Genomic DNA, 25,694 nt, shown 5'->3' with positions numbered 1-25,694 from the left:
ATGTCTAATGCAATAGCCAGCTGGGTTTTGTCCCAGATCAAGGTATCAGCATCAGGTCAGAAGGTAACATTCTGTTTACATGATTATTTCCTAAAGCACTTATCTTCCCCTCGGTGTGAAAGTTGACTTTTCTGTTTGTAAGGGGGGCCTAAAGAATTGAGGGAATGGGAAAAATTAGCTACACTGAGCTGGAGCTGAATGGCATTAAGTGGGAGGTCTGAGAAAGGCTGCGGCAGCACTCAGCAGGACACCTTATTAGCCGCGTCATCGCAGTTCATTCAGGCAAGCCATACCAGTGTCACCAGCGTTCCCACACAAAGACAAAGTTCTTCACACAGTCTATAAACATGCTTTCCTGGCCAATTCATCCTGACTTGACACTGCTGAAAAGAGGGACTTGAGGGTTTTTGTTGTGTTTTTTTTTAGCACCACAATAACATAACAAAATAAAAACTGGCAGCTCTGCCATGCAGGATGAACGGCAGAGAAGGAGGGACACCGACACACTGCTTGGGAAGAAACAACCAAATGCCAAACCATATTCCGTTCAATGAACACATTTTCGTAACAAAGAAATGTTTTTAAGCAAGTATGAGAATATCCATATTTCTCATACAACTTCTGGGGTAAGAAATTACATTTCCACAATCTCTAGATTTTGTTACGTTATTCACACAGAAGAATTAAAGAAGAAAACTACTTTTACAATAAAATATGGCTTCCGACATACAGTGTTCTTTCATAAGATAAAGAAAATCATGAACAGCCACAAAGAGAACAGATGACAGCTCAGTCGGGGTGCAGCAATCATTTCTCAAGATAAACCACTCATCTTGGTTACTGTAAAACTAAGCACAGCTCTGGACCAGAAGTTGTTTTGCTCCAAGGTCAGTAAAATCAACACTGACTGATGTCTTTGCCTAAAAGGGTGAGGCCCTTTCAGGCTCCGGGACTGCTGGGCAGCCTGGCACAAGCTGGCACAAGCTGGCACAAGTTGGCACAAGTTGGCACAAGTTGGCACAGCCAGGTGCCCACAGGCCTCCCACAGGCAGCGGGGAGTGGGGGCGCAGAGGGGCCTGCGTGGGCTCACAACAGCCTGCATTTGCTCAGTCAGGCTCTTGCTCCAGAGAGGAATATCTCAAAAGGAGTAAAATAAAAGCGGAGAGCAACCTGACCACTGGTGGGAGCTAAGGGCTGGTATGGAAACAGCAGAACGATGGATAGAAAGGACACGTACACTTTTGTTTCCGTAGATCTACACTGCTAGAGGTAATAACAACTTCTGCAGTGAATTTTGTTGGAAAGGCCAGGAATGGTGACACTGAAATCTGTCTTCTACAACCACAGCTGCGTTAGGACGCTGAAGATCCAGACACTGAAATGTTATGTTTTGGCTTACGCAGAAGCAGCCATGAGTTGCAGCATGGCCTGTGAGATTTATGTCATTCCTATCCTCATTGCTCTTTCCATTACAAATTTTAGTTAAAAAGATCATCTTGAACATCTACACCCAAGAAGTGGCCCGTGTGGATTCTCTGCAAGCAACGGAAACCTCTCTGCCAGAGGCTTTCTGGAGGGCTTTCAAAGACAGGACTGTGTCTCCTCTGCACATTCCCTTCGCAGTGCGGGCAACGGTTGCTTGCTGCACTTTGCATTCCCAGGCCCATACTGAGGAACAAATTCCAGAAAACACCATCAGTTCCTTAACAGAAGTTACATGGTGACTGCCTAAGTGCGTCTCAAAAGATCCAAGCGCCTTCATTGGCATACCTTGGGTGTAGTAGCACTGTCATTAGAAAGATAAACTTTATAATATTCTGGTGCCCTGTTCTTTCTGATATAATAGCTCAAACCTATTAATAACACCAAACATCTCAAAAGGTCAAGCAGCATACAGCAAGATGAAAGGGAATTGTCAAAAAGCTTAGGCAATCATCTTAGCACTCAAGGCACTTGCCAGGGTTGTTTAACTAATATGTGATGTTCACTTTTAATTTCAATATAGTGCCATTTGGGCAAAAATGTTGTATTTTTTAATTAATTACAATGTCAGCAGCTATTAAGATTAAAAGAAAGACCACATCAATAATAAATAGTTAATCCAAAGAAAGGATTACAAGAAGAGCAATAAAAATCAATTTTTAGAGCTGGAAAATTGTGACTTTTTCCTTACTTGACTGGTATTTTCATTATATTGATAAAACCATGATCCTACCCGACACTGACATTCGCCTAATGAAATAGCAGCCATGTATAATGATGTAAGTACTTATCAATTTCACTACAGGAGAATACAATTTTACGGTGCTGCCCCTACATCACAAAGAAATATTCCTGTTCTTCAACTGATGTAGAAGAAAGCAAAAAGAAGAAACAGAAACTGCATTTCTTTTTGAATCTTCTTTTACTTTACCACGGAAGACTTAGATTCTTTCAGATAATCTTTGAATCTCCTCAATGATTGTAACTCTTGTTCATCAGCAGACAGCAGATAACTGCCGTGATTTGCATGGAGACGGACACACAGCAATTATTCTTTACTGCCCTACAAGGCCTGGATGTGGTGGAGTAAAACAAAAACCCTGTGTTCGCTTGGCGTCAAAAGTGCTAACAGCAAGTCTCAAAACAACAGGGATTCATGGCAATGGCACACTGATCCTGTAACTCACTGCAACTGGGAAAAGTATTTTTGTGACAATTCTAGAAAAATTCAGATCAGAGACGCTGCATAGAGCCCTGTGCAGTTCACCAGGGGGAACTGTTGCAGAATGGAATCTTGCCACATTTATGTCTTGCCAGAAATCCCACCTGACTTGCAGCAGGCACCTTTCCCAGCCTAGCCTCGTGGGGATGCTTACATGGGGGGCAGAGGTAGGAGACAGGATGTTAGCCACACCACGCCACTGCCTGCTGCTAGCGACAGAAACCAGCACGCATCAACTGCTTGCCTGGGGAGCCAACTAGACTCAGATGGGCTCTGAATCAGTAATAGAAAGAACGCAGTTCTAGAAAGGGGTAACACAAATTATGAGAAACACAGGAAGACTTCACTTGCAAAGGACTCAAAAATGCTCAAATTAAAGAGAAGCTGACCAGTAACAAATCTGACAAATTTTTTAGCCTGGGCGTTTAACTCCTTCAAAATCATGCTGCAGTGGACTACTTAACAGAGGAAACAAAGGGTGACATGACAAAAACATCAGAACTGCTAAAGTAAAGGAAAAATTATCTTTTAAATGATTGAAAACAATCTGCTGCTATCACTTGATCAAAGACATTCTGATGGATAGCAGGATCAATTCTTTTCATGGAATCATAGAATGGATTCTTCGGCTGAAGTAAGAAACTGAACCATCTTAGATGCAACTTAAACACTGATGGAAACATAAAGAAGTTTTAATTAAATGTGAAACAGTTGCAGCTACTGTGGATGCATGAAGAGCTTCGGTAAAACCCATCTACAGATACTTCAGCTCCTGTTCAGGCACATGGACAAGTAGCTAGAAATGCTGTAACTTGCAAATGGTTATTTACTCGTTAGGCAGAATCTATCTCTTTACAGAATACAAAACAAGAGGACAACAACCATATTCTCAGTGATCCAGCCTTCCTATGGGAGTAAAAATAATGAAAGACGGTTATTCACTTTGTGTCCGTAGAATGAAATGGAAGCAGAATGGAGCTCTTTCAACCATTTCTCCGTTTTATAACTAGCAGCTCATTGCATCATTTTGCAGTGAGCATTCAGTGGCTTGTAAATAAAATCACAATAGCAATTTATTTTCATTTCTCTGCAAATGAATAAAAATTGGATCAACAGCCCATATAGATTCTTTCTAATTGAATCACAGCTATCCTGTAAGATTATATGGCTATACAATAGAATATTTCAAAAGGCACAAACCACAATGAATGTTGATGTGTGTCACCTTTAGCTAGAGACTAATGACTGCTCTTTATGTAGCCCCCAAATATCTAAGGAAAAAAGTGTAGTATAAAGAGAAATATAACCTAATAAGCACATGACACACCCTGTACATTCTTTAAAGGCATTTTCAGAGAAAAATCTTCAATTGTCTCCTAAATTACACAGACTATCTCGGGGGTAGTATCTTGTCATACCACATCTAGCCTGTCGTTACATCAGTTGCATTCTATCAGAGAGGCATGGTAGCCAGCTGAGAAGCTATTAAAGAAGAACAAAATCCTTATAAAAGATGAGGTGAAGGCTTACATTCCCACCAAAGGTGGCCCTAGCTCACAGGCATTTTTGGCAGTTGTGCAATCTGACAGTAAGGCAGTGAATTTGTATTTGTGAAAGCTATTGTTGAAAAACCCTCCAAGAAACCTCATAGCTTCTTATTTTCAACGTCACTTCCGAAAGCTACAACTCTGGTCCCATTAGAAAGGCAAGGTGAAGTGTGACTTCACATATTATCTTTTTTTTTAATATACCTTCCTGAGTACTGAAATTTCTTGAGCATTCTGGACCTTGGATTGCTGATTCTCCAATTATGTATTTCCTTGCAAACTGGTTTTGCACAGATTTATTTTTGACATAAACATATCTTTAATTTATAACTTGAATAAGAAACACTGCAAAGGCTTGCCACAGTAGAATCACAGAATGGTTTGGGTTGGAAGGGACCTTTAAGATCATCTAGTTCCAACCCCGTGCCATAGGCAGGGACATCTCCCTCTAGACCAAGCTGCTCAAAGCTCCATCCACTTAGTTGTTAATAGGAAAAAAGAAAAAAATTAAGAAAAAAAAAAAAGCCCCAAACACAAAACAAAATTAATTTTCTGTTAAAAATATAATCTAAATCAAATTCAAAGGGTGTTTGTATAAATAGGAAGAACTTAAGTTAAATTTCTGACGTTGCGTCAAAAGCTCCAAGCCAACAGAAAAATAAGCAAGAAAAAGCATCTCTGACTGTATTTGACAGGTCGAAAGTAACAACGTAATTTTGCTGGATTTACTCCTTAAAGAGCATATTATACAAACACGCTAATTTTGAGGGTACTTAACCTTAGTTTAAGGGGGGGAATGACTGAATATTAATGAGGTGAGCCACAGGGTGCTTAATGAAAAGCTGCCTTTCTGAATGTGATCTAGGGTTTAAAACCTTTGTTGGATGACATTTGGATGGAAGGTTTATTTGCCCTCAGAGTGCATTCTTTCGGAATACATAAGATATTCTCCAAATGTTTGAAGATACATGATTACAGAGACTTTTCACTTGACATTAAAAACAATGTTGGGAAAAAAAAAAAGTCAAGAAAAAAAAGCAGCAGGCTACTCCTATACTCCTAGAATCTTCTCAAACGACCCAGATCTTTAGAGTGAAGTTTTCTTTTGCCTAGAAACCAAGTGGCTTTTCTTTTGCTCATTCAGCTGCTAGTTCTGGGAAAAGCCCAAAGAGAAACATTTAGATTGGAGGGGTCTTTGAGAAGATGTGACAGTTGACTGATGAGCATCCATAAAATGACAAAGAATAGTTGTGTGGAGCCGGTGCATCACATTGCCTCTCCCTGGGAAACTAATTGCTCTGAATTGTTAATAGTAACATTATTTTTCTGGCAATCATTTCTTTTGAATACCCAAAATGAGCATGAAACAGCTCCTTTGACCGGACATAAAAGTTAAATGTCCCAATGTTGATCAAATTAACTTCAGCTATGTGACAATGGACTATATTTGTGAGAAAATAATGAAGGGCACAAAGGGGAGCTTTATGCCAAGATTTCACAGTTGTAATGTAAAAATGTTTCTGTTGAACTAGGCCAGGGAACATTTCAATAGGAAAACAGAAGAGCACTGTCACTTTCTTTAAAAAAAAATCGTTTTATGGATCTGAATGCTCTAGATAATTTCAGGAAGTTTATATGGCTGGCACACCAAGAAACATCCTATCAGGCTGACGTCTCAGCATCCCTGTTCTTAACAAAATTTTCCAATACTTTTAAAGAACCTTCTACGGTCTCTAATTAATCCCTAACCAGGCTATTAAATTCAGCAGACACTTTTCCCTGGTAAAGGACCACACAACTAATACAGAAACATAAATGTTAATTAATTAAAGCAGAGATACAAAAGACTGAAATTAAATGCAACATATATTTCCTTTTTTAACCTTATATGCTGTTTAAGCTGTCTAACTTCCAAAAATAAAAAGACACAAGCAATATGCAAGCAGGGCTAATTGTACATGTGAATTACCCAGGATGGGCCTGGAATAATTGTTACGGGCTGTGGGTTTGGTTTTGTTTTGTTTTGTTCTGTTTTTTTTATAAAACAAGAAAACAAGTGTTCTTATTCTGATTTAGAAAGCACGCGCAGTTTTGATTGCATTTGCATCTATCTGGAACAATGTACCTGACTCCAGAGAACTCATTTTGCGTTTACGTTAGTGCTGACACAACTCATTACAGAGACTAATACTATACATACGCCTTACATATGCATTTGTAAATAGGCAATATTTCACACATCTTCTTCACGGTCTGGCTCAGCATATCCCAGCTAGTTGTCCCCAAAGTGTTCTCTTAGCTATCTTACTTATTTTCTGATTTCATTAAAGCTAAAAATTCGTAACACCACAACAGATTTAACCATTTTACTCTCAAAATACATTACTAAGTTATCAACAGACTCACCCAGAAGGAGCCTTTAATGACAACTTTAAACCACTTGCTCGGTGCTTTTTTTCTTTTTAATTTATTTTTAATTTCCCTTTTTCTCTAACCCCTCTCCTCAGTAATTCAGAGATACTGCGAAGCTTCGTGCTGATGCGTTAAAAGCTTGTCTTACAGATGCGTTAATAATTAATAATTTTGAGAAACCAACTTATCTGACGGTTTTAGTCGTTGAAGTCATTCACACGAGCTGTATTTGCAAACTCCCTTGTTTTCTGTGCATCAAATTGCGATACCTTTTACCTTACATGAAAAGGCTGTTCTTAATTCATGTTTATGAAGATGCCGAGTGAACAGAGCTGTGCTTTCACTTACTCCCACAGTGACCTAAATCAACTGTGAGAAGGTGTTTCTGCTTCATTCAGTGAAGGTTTAGCTCATTAAACTGTTTTCCTTCTCAGTATTGTTCTCTGGGTTTGAACTGCATCGCTGTTAAATGCTCTTTAGCAGTTTAAAGGCTTTGAAGGAAAAGACTTACCAGTCTCTGTTTTTAACAGCACTAAATCTGCATTATTAGTTCATGCAGATAAGGGGATTTAAAAGCTCAGCTTGAAACCTCTCTCTTCAGTATTTATCTGACACTGCATAGCTCCAGTAGCTCAGCTGGAAATGTAGATCTATGAAGCTTTAAAGAGAGATTAAAGCCAAGAAAAGAAGTACTTTTCCCCCTATAGACGTTCTCACTTTCCCTTTTCCTACTGTCTGAAGGAGTGATGGCAGACAATGGTCAAAGATGGTTCCCAAAACCCTCTGAATGGGGACACTGTTGGTGGTAGCATTCATTTAAAGTGAGCTTCAGTGTATTGTCCTCCCCAATCAGCAGATCAGAATAGAGTTTGCTGGTGGCTGCCAAAAGGTTAGCAATGCCGATGAAAGGGGTTTCCCATTATTCACTGCTCTTACAGAACTCCCCTTTTGTGCGAGACAGCCCATCATTTCACTACGGAGGTCCGGATCTGCGGCTGGCTGCTCTCTCAAAATGAACAATTCATCTGAATGCAAACTCACAGTAGTAGTGTGCAACCTAAAATTGAAGGTTTTCTTTTCTAAGGACAGGGAAGTAGGGGCAGTTTTTGGCAGTGTCACATTTTAATGATATACCATCATGACATTTTTGACCCACGGCTGACACTAATGCTACAGTCGTATTACCTTACTGCTTCCAGGGCATCGTGGGAGGTCCAAAGCTAAAATTAGCTAACGGAGCACACTGTATGGTGTAAACAAGTGTGTAGTAGGTAACACATGAGTTTTATACTGGTTTACTAAAGTCCCCTAGTGCAAAGCGTAAGAAAGAGAGCAGACCAATGGAGGGGGGAAAAAAAGGTCTTTCTCACACTGATATATGCTGTATGTTACGGAACACACAAATCTGTCTCTCAAACTACAGAACCTGATCTAACTGCAGCTCTGTCAGTTAAGCACGAGTTCTTTTACAAATCTCTCCTTGCTACATATTTACAAACCAAGTGCTGCTGTGCTCTCTGATGATTTGAGCAGCCTGCAGAAGTGGTATCACAGAATCTCAGACAGAAGAGCACGTAGACTGAATAACTCCTGTTTATCCTTTTATTACCATATCCCAGAAGTGAAAATAAATGCCTATTTTGGAGAAATTCCTACTTAGCCCTCTGCTGGAGTACACAGGAAAAGCACTTACTTGTATACAGTGGGAAAAAACAGCATCTTCCGTTCAACTATCTGCCTGCCTAACTAAGCAACACTTTGAGAAAGAAGTGGCATTTCAGCAGATAGAAAGGGACCGAAAAGGCATTTATACTATATTTCACATTTTAGAATGTTTTAAAATGAAAATTTAGATAGGGAATCACAGAATCCCAGAATGGCATGGCCTTCTTTGTCCCTCTGACCACCCCTGTGTCAGCAGGGCCACCCAGAGCCGTGCCCAGCCCCACGTCCAGACAGGACAGGAGATCCCAAGGAGGAGATCCCACATCCTCCGGGTCCCTGTGCCAGGGCTCAGCCAGCCACCCAGCACAGCAGTGCTGCCCATAGGCAGGGGAGCTCCTGGGCTGCAGCTTGTGCTCATGGCCTGTGGGCCTGGCCCTGGGCATCACTGGGCAGAGCCTGGCTCCATCTTCTTTGCACCTTCCCTCAGGCATTTATCAACACCGATCAGATGTCCCCTGAGCAGGCTGAAAAACAACAGCATTACACTCACAGATATTTTACAGTGTGTCAGTTTGGTTCAGAGGCAGCGCTACTTTCCAGGCTCCTGCAGGAGACAGCCAGGAAAGTAAACAGTGATTTGTGGTGGGAACTCGCTGAAGTGTTGCTGTGTGTACTGCGCGGAGGAACGGCTGCTAGTGGAACATGTCTGCCCCCTCAGCCAGGGCCTAATTCCGGCTGAGCAGTGACCTCCCCCAGTCCCAGGCCTACTCCCTCCCTCAGCAGCTCGAGGCACACAGGGCTGGGAGGTGGGCAGGAGTCAGCATCTGCCCCAGGGCCCAACTCCCCTTGCACAGGCAAGGGCAGCAGGGCCCACTGCTGGCCTGAGCCTGGCCATGGGGAGCTTTCAGAGGCCAGCAGGCGCCCGTGACTCCTCTGTCTGGGTGGCCCTGTCATGCTTCATGCCCCGGGCCCCCTGGGCTCAGAGAAGTCCCCGTAAAAATCACGGGGAAGCGGCAGCCCAGGGTACAATGTGATGTCATAACGTCACGATGGCTATGCCAGCTCTGCTCAGACCAGGCTTCTGTGATCCCCAGGTTGGGTGTGCTGCTGGGTCAGCAGGGAATGGGACAACGTCATGCTGCCAGAGCATGAGATCCACACACCAACTAGTGAGTCCCAAGTGCAGATCAACCAGCGTTCATCAGCTTTTTGTTGCAGAGATCCAAGTCCCTGTGTTCAGTTTAGTCAGCAAATTAGCACGTGCTGAAATCTATTGCTTTCTCTGTTATCACTAAAGCATGCACTGTTCTTAAATCCCATGTTAAAAAGCAACACTTTTCCACATCTAAGCAGATCTCTAAGAGGAAGAGATACACATAGAATAATGACATGAAATCCTGAGAAGGGCAACAGGTGTGCTGCCAGGGAACGCAACTTCCAAAGGTGCACATCTGTGTACTTTGTGACTCAAAGACAATCAAACATTCAGGTAAGGGAACACAATGAACAGAAAAAACACACAGTGCCCTGCTTTTGTTTTTCCCAGTCTAAGCATCATCTTAGGCCATGGAAAGCACTGTGTGCCAGGTGTGTACTGTGCCTTCTTTAAAGCTCACTTTCTCGGGCACACATGAGGTCAAGCAGTGCCTCATCAGAGCAGTACCTGCTTACATTACCAGTACATGTATGCCCATGCAGAAAGCATCTTGTCTTACTTGAGACAAGAGGTCTTTTTTCTAACTTTATAATTGCTGAATAGGGCAGCTGTAAATTCTGGGGGTATTTTTGGGATTGTTGAACACACCATTCTCACTATCAAATGAATCAAATCTGTAACACTGGTATACACCACGATGGTATTAATAATAGTGATGAATGCATGCAAACACTGTCACCACTTTAGAAAGATTAGGCACCCACAGCGCTCAGCTAGAATTGAGATTGAAGCACCAAAAGGGCTTAATGCTGAGGGGGCTGGAGCTCGTGCAGTATGAGGAGACGCTCAGAGGGCTGGACTTGTTCATTTACAGGACAGGCAGACAAGGGAGGTTCTGTCACCTGCGTGGTTACAGAAGAGCTGCAGCTGGACTTTCAGCAACATGAACTAAAAGATGAGGGGCAATGGATACAAATTGCATTGAGGGAAATTCTGAATGGATATTAGGGAAAACAAAGTCACAAAAAGGATGGTCAAACGCATTAACAGGTGCCCCACAGAAGCTGTAAATCACTGCACGTGGAACTATTCAAACTCAGCTGGGTAAGCCTAGCACAACTTGACCCAATGTTAACGTCAGTGCTGCTCTGAGCAGGAGGATGGATGAGACAGCCCCCAAAGGTCTCTTTCAATCAGAATCTCTAAAATCAAGGAGTAACAGACCATCCTGAGCTGATAGGGACCCGCAGTGGTCACAGAGCTCAACCCCTGTCCCTATGCAGCACCACCCAGACCCTGCATCTGAGAGCAGTGTCCCAGCACTCCTCGAGCCCTCTGGGGCAGAGCCTTCTATCAATTTCTAATTTCTATTACGCTTTAACTGAAAACACAAAAATCAGCCTTATTAGACGCCACACAGACTGAAAATAAGTTAACTAACATGTTATAAAAAGACATCTACTTTCTACTTTCTACTAAGTTCTGGTGACCTTAGAGAGATTCTTCAAACTTACTAGTTTATTTTAGAATAGCAATTGTTATAAACCAACCTGTAATTGACACTGTGTAGAAAACTCTCACATAGTCTATTTTCAGTTCACAGAATAAAAATCTCTACATTTCTACATGTGCCTTCTGGAACATGTTTTATAAACTGTTTATGAAGAACAAAGATGATAGAGAGAGGCCAATACATACCTATCAAGCACATAGCCAAGAGCCTTATGCCGTATTCCTGAGTAAACCGATGGGCTTGTTTCCCAAGCAATTAAATTGGAAGCATCATGGAAAAGATGAATGTTTACCAAGTCAAAGGCACTATGACAAAAAAAAAAAAAAAAGGAAAAAAATAAAATGACTCAGGATAAAAGAAAAAAACATTTGTTGCATTCAGCAAAGCATTCAACACAGTAACAATGTATTTTCCCTCACACTCCCTTAAGATTTACTCACACAGACTGTGCAAATTAAGCTATCATCACCAGACAATTGTCAATAAGCATCATAAAACTTACGCCAAGTCATTCACAAATAAAACTGCATGTAGGGTTCTGCATAAAATATGCATAATATGAAAATGAAAAGCTTTCTGTCTGCTAGTCTATGGAAATTGAGCAGCACTCTCTCACTAAAATGATTAAAACCCAAAATTGAGCGTGAAAAAAACCAACTTCAAGTTTATATGTTGTGGTTAAACACCTACCAAAGCTGTGAAGTGAACAAAATGAAAAGCTACTGATACACAATTTTGCTGACATTGAAGGCTGAATTGTGTAACTGCAGCTCCTCCTCAGCCCCTGCACACAGAACACCAAGACAGCAGCGGTCAGTCTGCATGGTACTTCCAACACGGAAAAGGACACCAGGAGTTCAGCTCCAACTGTGCTGCATGATGAGCAACTGGTCTCGGAAAACAAGCAAAATTTGTAAAATGTCACTGCTTTGCATTCTACCCTGAAAGCAGGAGCACTAACCCGTCCCTCGCTGCTTGCACGAGGCAGTGAGTGGGCAGCAGTCCCTTGGGCCCGGCCACAGCCCTTGGCTGCCCCACACAGCTGCTGGCAGCGTTCTGGCTGGGAAGCACCACGCCATCCTCCGGAGCAGCCGGCAGGAGCCGAGTGCTGCCCTGCAGTCGAGCCAGGGACTGACATGGAGCCCTGAAACAGAGCGCACTGCTGCTAAGGAAGTTTGATGGATATGGAGTTGGGTAGGGGAAGAAGAGAAATAGGGGCATACTGGAAGTTCATTATTAATCGTTGAAACCAACTTCAAGCCCCTGTGAAAAAGAAATCCTTCCTCTACCCTCCTGTATAAAAGCTGAGTTGCCTCCTGTGATCACTGCATGTCCACCCTATTTTTCCAACCTCTTGCTGTGAGGACTGTTTATAACATATTCAGTATTAAAGCACACATTCTTTGACACGGGGACTGGAATTTGCTACAAGACTGCACAAGGTTTGGTTGATTTTGGCTGATAATAGCATTTGTAAGAGGAATACCACAAGACTGACAACATACCTGCATACAACTGTATTCTTGTACCTTAAATCACTTCACACACTCCCACTTTTCATTGAGGCAGAAAACCTTCGTGCAGAAGGAATTTACTGTTATAATCATGCTCACATGGAGAAATGTATTATTTTCATCATGTTAATCACACAGTAGGTATCACTCAGGGTGGGTTGACAGCCACTTGGAAGGCAAGCTGTCCTACTGAACTTTAGTTTTCAACTGCACACAGATAGGACCCACTTGAGCAGCAAAAAGAAATCTGTGCAACTGTTACAGCCAAGCTGGCATTCCGGTTTACATTCTCTCTGCTTGTGACCTTTTGTATCCTAGATACCTGGTGCGTGCTTTCAAAAATGACACCATCTCACTGTTTTGTGATTAAGCTCTTTTGGCCAGAGTAATGGAAGTAGAAAACCTTGAATACTCTTGGCCCACAGATGTAGGTAAACAACAGCCCTTCCTAACAGCAAGATCCTCCCCCCCAGAAAATGAGAATGTGGCACGTTCCATCAGGTCCTACGTGCAAATTACTGCTACATGTTAAAATTATGGCTACTGTTTCAAAAATTTTTTTTTATAGAGTACAACAGAATAGTTCAAGGGTTGTCAGCCCAATCAGGGCATCTCCTCAGGGCAATCCAAATGTTAGAGCATGTTACTGAGGGCACTGTCCAAATGCCTCTGCAGTACTGGTGGGGCATCAACCACCTTGCTGGGAAGCCTGTTCCTAGCTTGGTCACTCTCAGAGTAAGGAAGTTTTTCCTAAAGCCCAGGAGCAGCTTTGCGTTGTTCAAAAGGCTTTGTGCTCACATACAGAAAGAATGCCAATAAAGTCAAAAGTAGCCAGTTCTTAGATCCGAAAAAACGTTATGGGAAGAGTAGAAGCAAAATTAAGTTGCCTCTGCTCCAGCAAGGGCCCTGTCCTGCTGGCACAGTTCAGTTGGATGAGGTGCTCAGACCAGACCAGCTCTACGCTCTCCGTCCAAGAGGCACAGCACTTTGTCCGTGGGAGCTGAGGTGAACGCCAAGGACAACAGGGCCGCCAGCTCCCCTTTGCAGGCAAACAGTTTCTTGGTTGTCCTGCCATAGACCCCTTGAAGCCATGCTGATCACCACAGAAATGCCACTCAGTACACACTGCTTTTCCAGGTGCTGTGTTTTGTGCATACTCCCTTAAGGCAGAAGCAAGACAATGACTTGCGAAGAGCTCTAAAACCATGCACTCTTCACCTCAGGCTAAGCTACACACAGAGTTACAACTAGATTAAGCAATGAAAGACAGTCTCATTTCTCTCCTGAGGAATGAGGACCACTGAGGACCACTATTTGGGCTCAATCCAGAGCCTTCCAAGCATTTCTGGCCTTTTCTTCCCAGAAGCATCCACTGCACACCCTCTCAGCATCACCTCTCTTCCCTGGCCTTCCTGTCCACTTCCCCAGTGCTCAGCAAGGTAAATCACAGATCAGCTCTAGCATGTGATAGACTACTTTTCCTGGGATTTCAGGTTTCAAAAACAACTTTTCCCTTTAGAGCAGAGAAGCACTGGGTCCCAATGAGATGCATCCCAGAGTCTTAAGGGAAATGGCTGTTGCAGTTGCCAAGCCACTCTCCTTGATATTTGAAAAATCGTGGCAATCAGGTGAAATCCCTGGTGAGTGGAAAAAAGGTAACATCACACCCATTTTTAAAAAGGGTAAATAAGATGAGCCCGGGAACTACCAACCTGTCAGTCTCACCTCTGTGCTGGGGAAGATCATGGAGTAGATCCTCATGGAAGCTATGCTAAGGCACACAGAAAGCACAGAGGTGATACAGGAGAACCAGCATGGCTTCGCCAAGGGTAAATCCTGCTTGACCAAACCATGGCCTTTTATGGTGGTGTCTGTGCATCAGTGGACAAGGAAAGAGCCACTAATGTCATCTATCTGGACTTCATTAAGGCCTTTGACACGTTACCCCAGAACATCCTTCTCTCCAAATTGGAAATACAGGGATTTGATGGGTGAAGTATCTGATTGAGAAAGAACTGGCTGCAGGATTGAGTCCACAGAGCAATGCTCAATGGCTCAAAGTTTGGATGGAGATGGCTGATGAGTGGTGTTCCCCAGGGGTTGGTGCTGGGGACAATACTCTTTAATACCTTCATCAGTGACATCAACAGTGGGGTCGAGTGCACCCTCGGCATGTTCACTGATGACACTGAGCGGTGGGACGCAGTCGACACACCAGAGGTACGGGATGCCATCCAGAGGGACCCAGACAGGCTGGAGCAGTGGGCACTTCATGAGGTGAACGTCATGAGGTCCAACAAATCCAAATGCAAGATCTTGCACCTGGGCAACCCCAACTACCAATACAGGCTGGGGGATTAAAGGATAGAGCACAGACCTGCTGAAAAAGACCTGAGGGGGTACTGGTGGAGGGCAAGCTGGACATGAGCCAGCACTGTGCCCTTGCAGTCCTAAAGCCAGCGGTACCCTGGGCTGCATCTAAAGAAGCATGGCCAGCAGGTCAGGAGAGGTGAATATGCCCCCCTACTCTGCACTGGCGAGGTCCCACTTGTATTACCTTGCCCAGATGTGGCCACATTACTGGCTCATGTACAGCTTTCTATCCAAAATGGAAAGCTTTCTTAAATTCCTTCCATTTCTTACAAAGAAATCTCAAGAGTGCCCCTTAAATTCCCTTTAAAGAATTTCTTAATTCCTCATTTATACTAACAGTAAGCTCATGAAGAATAATAGATATGAAAAACCTGGATTCAGAGAGGAACTCAACCAGGGCAGATCACCAAGTAAAGGAGGAGGAAGAAGAGGGTAGTTTTCTGAAATAAGGTAACTTCCTTGCTCTTCTGGAAACCCTCTGCTTCTCGCACAAGGTACACCTATAATGATGCTTCCCCAGGCAGTTAAAACTAATAGCTCCCTTCAAGAATTCACACAAAACTTGGCTCTTCAACTTGCCCTGAGAAGCCTTTGAGATTCTGCTGTATATCACGTGGATCACATTCATAGACTATTCCAAACAGAAGCCTACTACCATGTCTCACCTCTTTACAGATCAGAAAAAGCTGTGAGTCTATTCATTTTTATTCCCAACACACCCTTGTGAAAAGTAAGCATGGTATATTAACTGATCTGAACATCTGACTATAGACTTCTCCCTCCAGAAAGTACTCTTTTTATTTTTTTTTACTACCAACACGCAACAAAACATTTATTTTAGATCTAATCATGAAGAGCTTTATTTTTCTTTTTCTCATAAATGCCTAGATTTATTTTTTTTTCCTGCAAATAGAGCAAATTCTTGTAATGTAAGAGAAAAGGCCAGATTAGCAACTGGTGCCTCCCACAGCAGTAGGTCTCTGCTGGCGGAGTCATGTGTCATGTTATATGGATACAGAAAAATCAACAAGAATTTAAATTATCCAGCAGCTACCTGTTTGGTTTCTAGGTCAAAAGAAAGTCTGTAAAGGGCAGAAGATTGCTGCTCTCTCATTTTTCACAATTTTTTTTTGCTTAGTCTAATAAACATGCTTATGCAAACAAGCAAGAGCACTCAAGACTTGAAGATCAAACTTGTGATTTTAAGAGATGAAAAAACTACAGGGGGAATGGCAAAGCACTCTATGTTCATTTGTGTTAAGGTGACTATTACAAAAATAAGCAGTAAAAACCAGAACAATGACTAAATGGTGAAAAACTATGGTCAAATTTCCAGATGGGACAAGAGAAATTTAAACTATCTGTGGGTTTATTGAACTCTCCTTGTGTGAAGCCAAGGAGAAAATTCACGCCCTCTCAGTTACAGTTTTTGCACAATCAGCTACTCTCTCCTACATACACTAATACTAATATTATTGTTATTACAGATATATTTTCAAACAGAGATAGTAAATAGCTTCAGTTATATGAAATAGACCTCCTGTCAATACTAGCTGGTACTTCCAAAAAAAGCTGCTAACATACAACAACATAAGGATGTTCAACTTCTGTATTCACACAGTTATCTGCAGCCCTCAACTCTCACCTCCTTAAGGTTAGTTTAGGCTGTTGGATAATCCCAAGAGTAAAAATGTTTTTCTTCTCAGATTTTCACAGCACATCTTATGTGGGACGGTTTTCAGGCAGGTTATATCAAACTCACTTGATGGGTTATTTCTGAAGCAGTCCATGAGCACAAAGATGCAAAGCGTGCCACCTGCTCTCTGTTGCACCCTCCTCAACTCTGGTTGGTGAATGGTGGGCTGCCAGGCGCTTTATTTTACTCTGGGATGAGAATAAGCAAGCTCACAGAGAACAGGACAGTGCCTTGGGTTTAAACTGGGATTCCTGACCTGAATACGATGAATAAAAGTTCTGTTCCATTAAAAATAACATAGTAGTAACTGGTGTCAAAAAGCTGCATTCAGTAAAAGTAGAGCCCCTCCACTGGCTTCAGTGGAAACTGGATGGGGTCTTAAATGGCTGGCTTAAAGAGCTCATAAAGAGCAGGAGTTTCCCTGATAAACCCCAGAGCAGAGGGCTGCACCTGCCTACAACCAGTGTCTGAACTGGGCAAGATGCTGCAGACTGTTGGACGCGTCGGGCCTGGTGGGAGGGCTGGGATCCCTTCAGCTCTGCACTGCGACTCCACATCCTGGACTCAGTCACAGGTACTGAAAGGTTTTCATCATGTTTGGTTAAAAGACTGCTTATGAAGTAAATTATCCCATGCTAACTGCACATGTGTGTCAATATTAAAATCACATTTGGACGTGCCTCACTACAACTTGGAGTGTTATGTGCTCAATAAATAACAAATTCAAGTAACTGCTTTGAAACTAATCTACTCTTTGTGTATATGAACATCTTATTTGAGACAGCTGCTGAAAAAAAAAGCATACAACACATACAGTCAGGAAGAAGTTAAAGAGGCAACGTACCAATCAGTAATACACCACCTTGTTCGAATGAAACCTTTTCTGGACCACTTGCACTGAAAAATAAGCAAATAAGAATCAGTTATTTTAAGCAAAGGATTACTGTGATGAAAGATACGTATTTACACAGAGAAGCAAATAAAACAAAATTAATCCACACAACGAATCTTAAAAGCACTACATACTGACCAAGGAAGCTTGAAAACACATACTGTTTCTCACAAATTCTGGAATTATTTATATTTTTGGTCCTGCAGTTCAGTTGCAAATTCACAAGTAAAATGAATACAGACCTAGGTAGTTGTTTACAGATGAAAGATAACCCATCAATAAAGCTTTACAACTATATCGATGTTTGCCCTAAACTAGTGAATTCTTACCGTCTCTGCATAAATACTTCTGCTTCTTTGTAATTTTATTTGAACTGTAAAATCTTATCATAGATCTACATCAAATTAAAATGAAGGGGATGTGCTAGAAAGCTATCTCTCCTGCTTAGCCAACCAACCTAATATTTCTATAAAAGTTAAAGGGAGTTTAAATAATGGTAAAATATTACATTTATCAACACTGCAACATCCGCAAGAAAGCCACAAATCAGCTCCTGCCAGGGCACCTGCCAGTGTACTTCTGGAACAGTAAAAGGATTTCTTCAGCACCACTCCTAAGCCATGGCCATAAATTACAGCCTCCCACAGAAAGACATGATTCTGCATCCTATTTATTCACAGTTAACAATGGATGTGGGGCTAGGTGAATGTTCTTCAGTAATGAATATTGCACCAGACAGACCTAAATAATGATGCCAATGATTCTGTAGCAAGAGACTGCAAGCACTTATGGCTTACAAGCATCAGCCATAGCAGAGCATTCCTCAGAGTCAGGGTACCACTCCCTATGCTTCCACAGAATGGCCTGGGTTGCACAGGAGCACAGTGCTCATCCAGTCCCAACCCCCTGCTGTGTGCAGGTCACCAACCAGCAGCCCAGGCTGCCCAGAGCCACATCCAGCCTGGCCTTGGATGCCTGCAGGGATGGGGCATCCACAGCCTCCTTGGGCAAAAATAGACTTCTCCTAAGGCACTGCCAACAGCATTCAAAAGAGACACCCCAGTTCTATTTAGCAACCTCACGTGAACAGAAGTCCTCAAGGAATTTCCAGGTCCAAAATCCTGCTGAGATAGCCAGCTCCATCACGGAACCCAAACGGTTCGTCCCACAACCACCATCAGATAACAACAGTTCTCATCTCCCATCTCCTCCCCTCCTTATGCACAAACAGTAACAACAGAAACCACCTTAGTTTCTGTAGCAGCACTCAGGATGCACTTACCACAAACCTGCTCCCTTCACCAGCACTGCATTTGCACCAAGACTATTGTCGCATTCCAAATATGCTTAAGAAAACTTAAAAATGTTTATTTTACTGAACTCATGTTTTTGTTCTTGGAAGCTTGAATATGAGAACTACTTACTTATGTGCAGTTTTTCTATCCAAACCCAGAAAAAAGTGCAAAATTACTGGTGGCAGCTTATTTAACGGGCCACACTCAACTACAGTGCTCGTCACCTTGGAGAAAGCGCTCCCTGCATGCCACAAAACTGAGAAGTAAAAAGCTGTCTACAAAATCTGACAGTTTAACTCCACATGCATTTACACACTACAGATGTTGGGAAACTTGACACTAGTATTTGTCGCTTCCAGCGCTAACTTCAGGATGGCCTTTCTGCAGACGTGTGAGCCCACCCTGCACACGTGGCTGCAGCCCGATTTTACTGCCAGGTCTGAAGGAGAGCCGCAGTCTGAGCGCCTGGCTCTGCTGGCCCCAGCAAAGGAGGTCTGAGGCGCTTCCACAGGGATTCATCATCGCAATTGCTACAGCAATGGACTGCACAAGGTGGTCCTCCCAGCACTGCTGAGTCCAGGCACGGTGACTAACAGCAAAGTACCTCATCTTGCTGAACTCGTGTTATTTTATACCATGCAGACACACTGAACAGCTTTCTTCTCTTACCTCTTTACTTACAGTTGGCTTGCAGTGTACTCACAGGACGTAAATAAGAGGGAGTGAAACAGATTAACAAATCTGACATTAATTATCTGATACGGACTGAAATAAATGGTTTTTGATGAGACTTGGTGTGAGAACCTCAGTTTGCAAAAATTTAATGTTTTTGACTCATTCAATGAAGTTGTGCTTCATCTTCCTATCCATGACCTCTCTCTTTGGACAGAGCTCCAGAATGTCAAGAAACATTTCCTTCTGTTTTCTTTAGAGACTTCATATTATCTTATGCCTTTCTTTTGCTGATGCTGATGCTTACGGCTGCTTCAGTTTTTTAAGAATTTGTACTTTTGAAAGCAAGAAAACTTGTTTGGGTCTAAAAAGGTTACGTTCAGGTAGAAAATCCTACCAGTTCCCTACTCTTAAATCTAGCCGATGGACACACATTCAGGGATGAAACAATTTATCCAGATCCTTATCGTTTTCCCTTAGCACATCCCAATTCTTTATTTTTCTGAAACTGTAGCTCCACTGAGGAAAAAGTGGTTGTGAATAAATATCTACTTCATTTTAAAAGTTTTCTGTGGCTGTGGCAGTAATTCAGATCCATAAAGAATGGTAGGTTGGAGTTATGAAACAGTAACTTCTTCCTGATAGCCCAGCTTTCACAGTAAACTACAAATGCCATAATCCAATAAAGTTCTTCTTATTCACAGTTTCTGTGATGATAATGGTAATACTGTTATGCGTTGAGTTTTGGCAAATTTCAATTTCAAAAGGAAAACATTGGGGAAAAAAAAGTTAAATACTGAAAGCGTTCATCATCAGCTTTAATCTCAATGAAAAAAAGGGCACTGTCATTTCATCCTTAACAATAACTATATTGATTCTAATTACTGAAGAATAATACACAAAACTTAAAATCAAATGCTCCAAGCCTATGATGCAGCGCACAGTATTATCTTTGATTGAGCTGTCACTTTTCATTTATCTTTCCTCTTTGGCAACACAACAGGCACTTAAAAGAGGTACAACTGAAACACAGCTAATTATATTCGGTTGTTTAGAGCCATACCCAGTTGGGTTTTGAGCACCTCCAAGGACAACACTGATTCCATAACCCACCTGGGCCTGCCTCTCTTCTAGTGTTTATCCTCGGGGTGAAATCCAGCCTCCTAATATTTAGAGGATTCTCCCTGCTGCAGCTGGTGACCACTGCTGCACGGTACCCAGCAGAGCCTCATCCCACCTCTCCAAAGCCCCCATCCCAGTCTCTCCTTCAGCACAGACCATCTCTCCAGACTCTCACATCTCTGCTTCAGCCCCAACAAGTTTGGTGCCTCTGCCACACTTGTTCTGTTTTGCCCATGTTTGTCTGGTTCTCAAACAAGACACTGGAAACACAACGCTGGCCTCCGAGAGGAGCAAATAGAGAAGAAGAGTCCCTTCCAGGGACCTGACACATCCTGGCAGTCTGCTAGCTTTCTGTGCTGCCACAGTGCTGGCTCACGTTGTACTTCTGTCCAACAAGATCCTGGGTGCTTTTGTATTTTCAGGACGCCTGTGCTGCCCACAAGTTATCCCATCCCAGTATGAGGATACTTAGCATAAACTTTCACCAAACATTCCCATCAGGCTGCTTCTACGGCCTGCTGAAGTTCCTCTCAACAGCAGCCCTGTCCTCCACCATATTTTCCGCTCCTCTGACTGGACATCATCTGCAAAGCAGATGTGATCCATCCTGTTGTGTAAGCTGTCAAACAGATGCTGAACCCAGTGTGGTCTGGAAGACCACCACCAGCCACACTTTGCACCACAGATCACCACCCGGTAAGCCATTGCCAGCTCCCAGCTGGTCATCTAGAAAGACCTCCTCCGTCCCCTTCCTACAGATAAGGACAGGACAGCTACCTGGGACCCTCCCTTAAGCCCTCCTTGAAAACAGCTGTGACATTCACATTCCACAGCCCTCCAGAACCTCCCCCTTTTCAGATGACAGTGACAGGCCTCACCACGACATCAGTCGGACCTGTTTCTCCCTTAGGTGCGCCCTGCCTGCTGCCATAAACTCACGTATGTACAATGAGATTAAGGTTTAGTGTAACCAAAGCACACGAGACCAAGAGTCCTGCCATCAATCATCACCCCTCTTTGGCAGGCCTGCTGCAGGGCTTTGCTATGACTCTGTCACCAATTACTGCACCAACAGAAGTAATTTCAGTTTAAGGTGTGCTCAGCCTTAGGCTCAACTGCCTTATTCTGTTTTAGGCAAGTCTTCATTAACACAAGCCAATTAAAAGCTACATGCAACACAGTTTTTTTTCTGACTTGATAAAATACAGGAATTTCTTACTGTAGATTGGCATTTCCTTACGCATACACTGTAAACAGTGGTTTTAAGAACAGCAGTATAACTTAGACTACTAAGACTACTAGACTACTTAGACTACTTAGACTACTAGACTACTAACTTAACTACTTTTCAACTCTGTTGCTTTAGTATGCCTCACTGAAATTGTGACACCTCCCTATTAGAAGCTCTCAAAAAAAAATCACAACTTGAAAACTTGCAGTTACAATCCGTCAGTCTTCTCTTTGTGAGCAGAGTCTCTCAGGAGATCGTGCTGACCTTTTGAAACCCCCCAGAAGCACCACCTACATAAATAACCTCCGCTACATCGGGTAAAAGGACCTCCAGACAACATTAACATGAAGAGAGAGGTTATAGAGGGCTAATGTCAAAAAGCACTGTTAGCAATAAGTAATGCACACAAACCATGATTGATAACAACTAGCACAGAGCCTTAATTCATCTTTTCTCCATCATTTTACTGAGAGGGACCATATCAAATTAAAGAGTGACCCAGCAAGGGTCTATTCAACCATACAAAGCAGGGGCACGAAGGAAAGACATATTAAAGTGGCAATGACTGTGGTGCAATCGCAGCTTCTTAAAGGGACACTGTAGCTCACAGAGAAGATGGCAACTCTTGCAGCTGACATGGCCAAATACCAAACAGCAAGAACACTCAACTCAAAGCCTGGATGTTGTGTTGAAAGGCTGGATGTTGTGTTGAGGGACATGGTTTAGTGGGAGCTATTGGGAATAGGTGAATGGTTGGACTGGATGATCTTTTAGGTCTTTTCCAACCTTGGTGATTCTATGATTCTATGATTCAACATAACAAGCAATGTCCTGCATTAAGGAATTGTTGGATGAAATCTCCTGGGAAACTCTCCTTAGGGACAAAGGAACAGAACAGAGCTGGCAGCACTTTACAGACACCTTTCTGAGAGTACAAGAGCTCTCCATCCCCCAGTACAAGAAATCCGGCAGATGAGGCAGGAAACCAGCAAGGCTGAGCAAGGACCTGTTGGCCAGGCTGAGGAAAAAAAAAGGAGAAGTATAAGCAATGAAAGCAGGGATGGGCTGCCTGGGAAGAACACAGGCATGCTACCTGGATGGGCAGGGATGGCAGGAAAGCCAAGGAATGGAATTGATCTTGGGGAGGGATGTAAAAAACAACAAGAAGGGTTTCTTCAGATACACTGGGCAGACAAGATAGATGGGTGAAGGAGAGTGTACGTCCCCATGTAAATGAAAAGGGAGATCTGGCTTCCTGAGACATGGAGAAGGCTGAGGTACTTAATGAGTTCTTTGCCACGGCCTTCACAGCTAGTCAGGCTTCTCACATTTCTTCTGTCCCTGAACTTCTAAGTGGGGGGGGGGGGGCAATATCCCTCCCAGCGTAACAGTGGAGCAAGTCTAAAACCACCTCATGAGGCTGAATGTATACAAGTCTATGGAGCCAGACGATGTGCATTCCAGGGTTTTGAAGGAACTGCCTGCTGTGGTTGCCAAGCTTCTTTCCATCATCTTTGAAAAATCACAGCTGTCAGGTGAAATCCCTGATGAGTGGAAAAAGGGAAACACCCTTTTTCTGTGCCTGGGAAGATCATGGGCAGATACTCCTGGAAGAGATGTGAAGGTACACGCAACATGTAGAAGTAATTAAGACAGCCAGCGTAGCTTCAACAAAGGGCAGATCATGCCTGATTAATCTGGTGACCTTTTTTGATGGCGGGATGGCATTGGAGAAAGAAAGGGCAACTAATCTGGACTTCTGCAAGGCCTTTGACATCGTCCTGTACAACATCCTTATCCCTGAAGCGGAGATATACAGATTTGAAGGTTGCACTACTAGACTTGGTTGGATGGTTGTCCTCAGAGGGTTGTTGTCAATGGCTCCATGTCCAGGTGGAGGCCGGTCACATGTGGTGTTCCCTAAGGGTATGTCTCAGGACCACTGCTCTTCAACATCTTTATCAATGACACAGGCAATGGGATTGACCCTCGGCACGCTTGGTGATCACACCGTGTTGAGTGGTGCAGTTGTCACAATAGAAGGGAAAGGCACCATCCAGAGGAACCTGGACACTCTTGAACAGGGGGTACATGAAAATGTAATGAATTTTAATAAAGCCAAGTGCACTTGGGTTGAGGCAACACCAGATATGAGAACAGACCAAGAGGAAAAAGTCATTGACAGGAGCCCTGTGGAGAAAGACTTGGAGGTCCTAGTGGATGAAAAGCTGGACATGAGCCATCAGCATACAACTGCAACCCAGAAGGACAACAGTATTCTAGGCTTCAAAAAAAAGGGATGGTGGCAGGGAGAGAGGGAGGTGACTCTTCCCTCTGCTCTACCCTTGTGAGGCCCCATCTGGAGTACTGTGTCCAAGCTTGGTGCCTCCAGTATAGGAGAAATGTTGTATTGGGTCCAGAGGAGGACCACAAAGATGATCAAAGGACTGGAGCATCTCTCCTATAAAGACAGGTTGAGGGAGTTGAGCTTGTTTAGCTTGGAGAAGAGAAGGCTCCGAGGAGACCTCATTGGGGCCTTCCATACTGGAAGGGAGCTTGCAGGCAGAAGAGGGATTGACTTTTTACATGGTCTGATAGTGACAGGACAGGAAAGAATGGCTTTAAACTAAAAAATGGGAGATCTGGGTTAGATGTTAGGAAATAAATTTTTACTTGGAGGTTGGTGAGGCACTGGAACAGGTTGCCCAGTAAAGCTGTGGGTGCCCCATCCTGGAGGCAATGAAGACTAGGCTGGATGGGAGCCTGGGCAGCCTGGTGCAGTGGCTGGCAGCCCTCCTATGACTGGGGGATTGGAACTAGAGGATCTTTGAGGTCTTTTTTTCTCCTGTGTTTCACTAAACTCTCCAATTTAAATGTAAAGTTCTTCTCTTTCAAACAGAAAACGTGGGGTCGAGAGGAGTATATACAATGGAATTAAATTTTAAGACTCCCAAACCAAAATAACCAAAATACAATAGTAGTTTTGTAGCTCATTTTAACTAAAGCATTCTGAAAGTGCCACAGTAGTAAGGGGTAGCAATAACAAATTTCATATTATTAAGGCAAGAGCAGCAAAGTAATAACAGGACAGCCACACATGGGACTGCCAGGCCCAGCAGTGCTACATGAATTGTCCCAGACGACAAGACCAGAGCTCTGATCCCGCAGTGTATTTGCTGTTATTGACAGGATAAGGTTAGCTCAGCATTTGATCCCATTTCCATTCAATTAAGACTTTCTTTAGTGCATATCTATATGGTATGATCACATTACTATTGGAACATTACCATTTGAATAATTACAAAAGCAATAGTGGTGGATGGAAACATGATGGGTTGGGCCTAATGCAAAAGCAGAAGCACAAGAGAAAGGCAGCACAAGAAGCTCATGCTGGAGATCTGAGGAATGTACTGCTCATCCCAGGCTGGATGAAGCCAGGACACCTATGCCTCTGTATCCACAATGGCATCTGTGTTAATGTGTAATTCGTATATTCCCCATTCTAATCCATAAATTACCGTTAGATGTTAACGGCTTGAAAACAATTAATTCCTTCAGCTTCAACGAATTGTTCACTTCATGTTAATAATTCATTTATTTAACATTAAGAAAGGAAAAGTGAGCGAGCTCCAAACCTAACACAACCCAGAAGCTGAAACAGTTTAGCTTCTTAAATATAAAAATGTGGTCCTTCACCTTATATATGTAAATATACACCGCAGCTGAACAAGTCTCAGAAATTCTGGGTCATTGATGTGCTTTAATATTCTCAAGCAGACCGTTTGGAAAGAAAAGGGAAATCTTGGAAACAGAATTTAAAGAACTATGTCCCAGGAAGGAGGAAAGAGAAAACTGCTTCATCCTACAGACTTTAAAGAAACGCTCTTCACGCTGACTTGAAC

At 42.9% G+C, this 25,694-nt stretch overlaps 1 protein-coding gene across 7 annotated transcripts in view; it reads right to left on the bottom strand.

Moving 5' to 3' along the window:
• INPP5A (inositol polyphosphate-5-phosphatase A) overlaps positions 1–25,694 on the bottom strand; it is a 210,061-nt gene that overhangs the window by 69,732 nt on the left and 114,635 nt on the right. For 4 of the 7 annotated variants that reach the window (XM_048944013.1, XM_048944014.1, XM_048944015.1 and 1 more), the window contains 3 exons: positions 17,425–17,477; positions 11,959–12,141; positions 11,183–11,302 (listed from right to left, as the gene is read on the bottom strand). In XM_048944013.1, the coding sequence (XP_048799970.1) occupies positions 11,183–11,302; positions 11,959–12,141; positions 17,425–17,477 (356 nt within the window). The remainder of the gene's footprint in view (positions 1–11,182; positions 11,303–11,958; positions 12,142–17,424; positions 17,478–25,694) is intronic. The other 3 variants (XM_048944017.1, XM_048944018.1, XM_048944019.1) reach the window with 1 other exon arrangement.

The sequence above is a fragment of the Lagopus muta genome, chromosome 5 (genome assembly GCF_023343835.1).
Source record: "Lagopus muta isolate bLagMut1 chromosome 5, bLagMut1 primary, whole genome shotgun sequence".
Taxonomy (NCBI): Eukaryota; Metazoa; Chordata; class Aves; order Galliformes; family Phasianidae; genus Lagopus; species Lagopus muta.
Note: the sequence above shows the minus strand (reverse complement) of the source record. Positions and strands in the feature narration are given on the sequence as shown.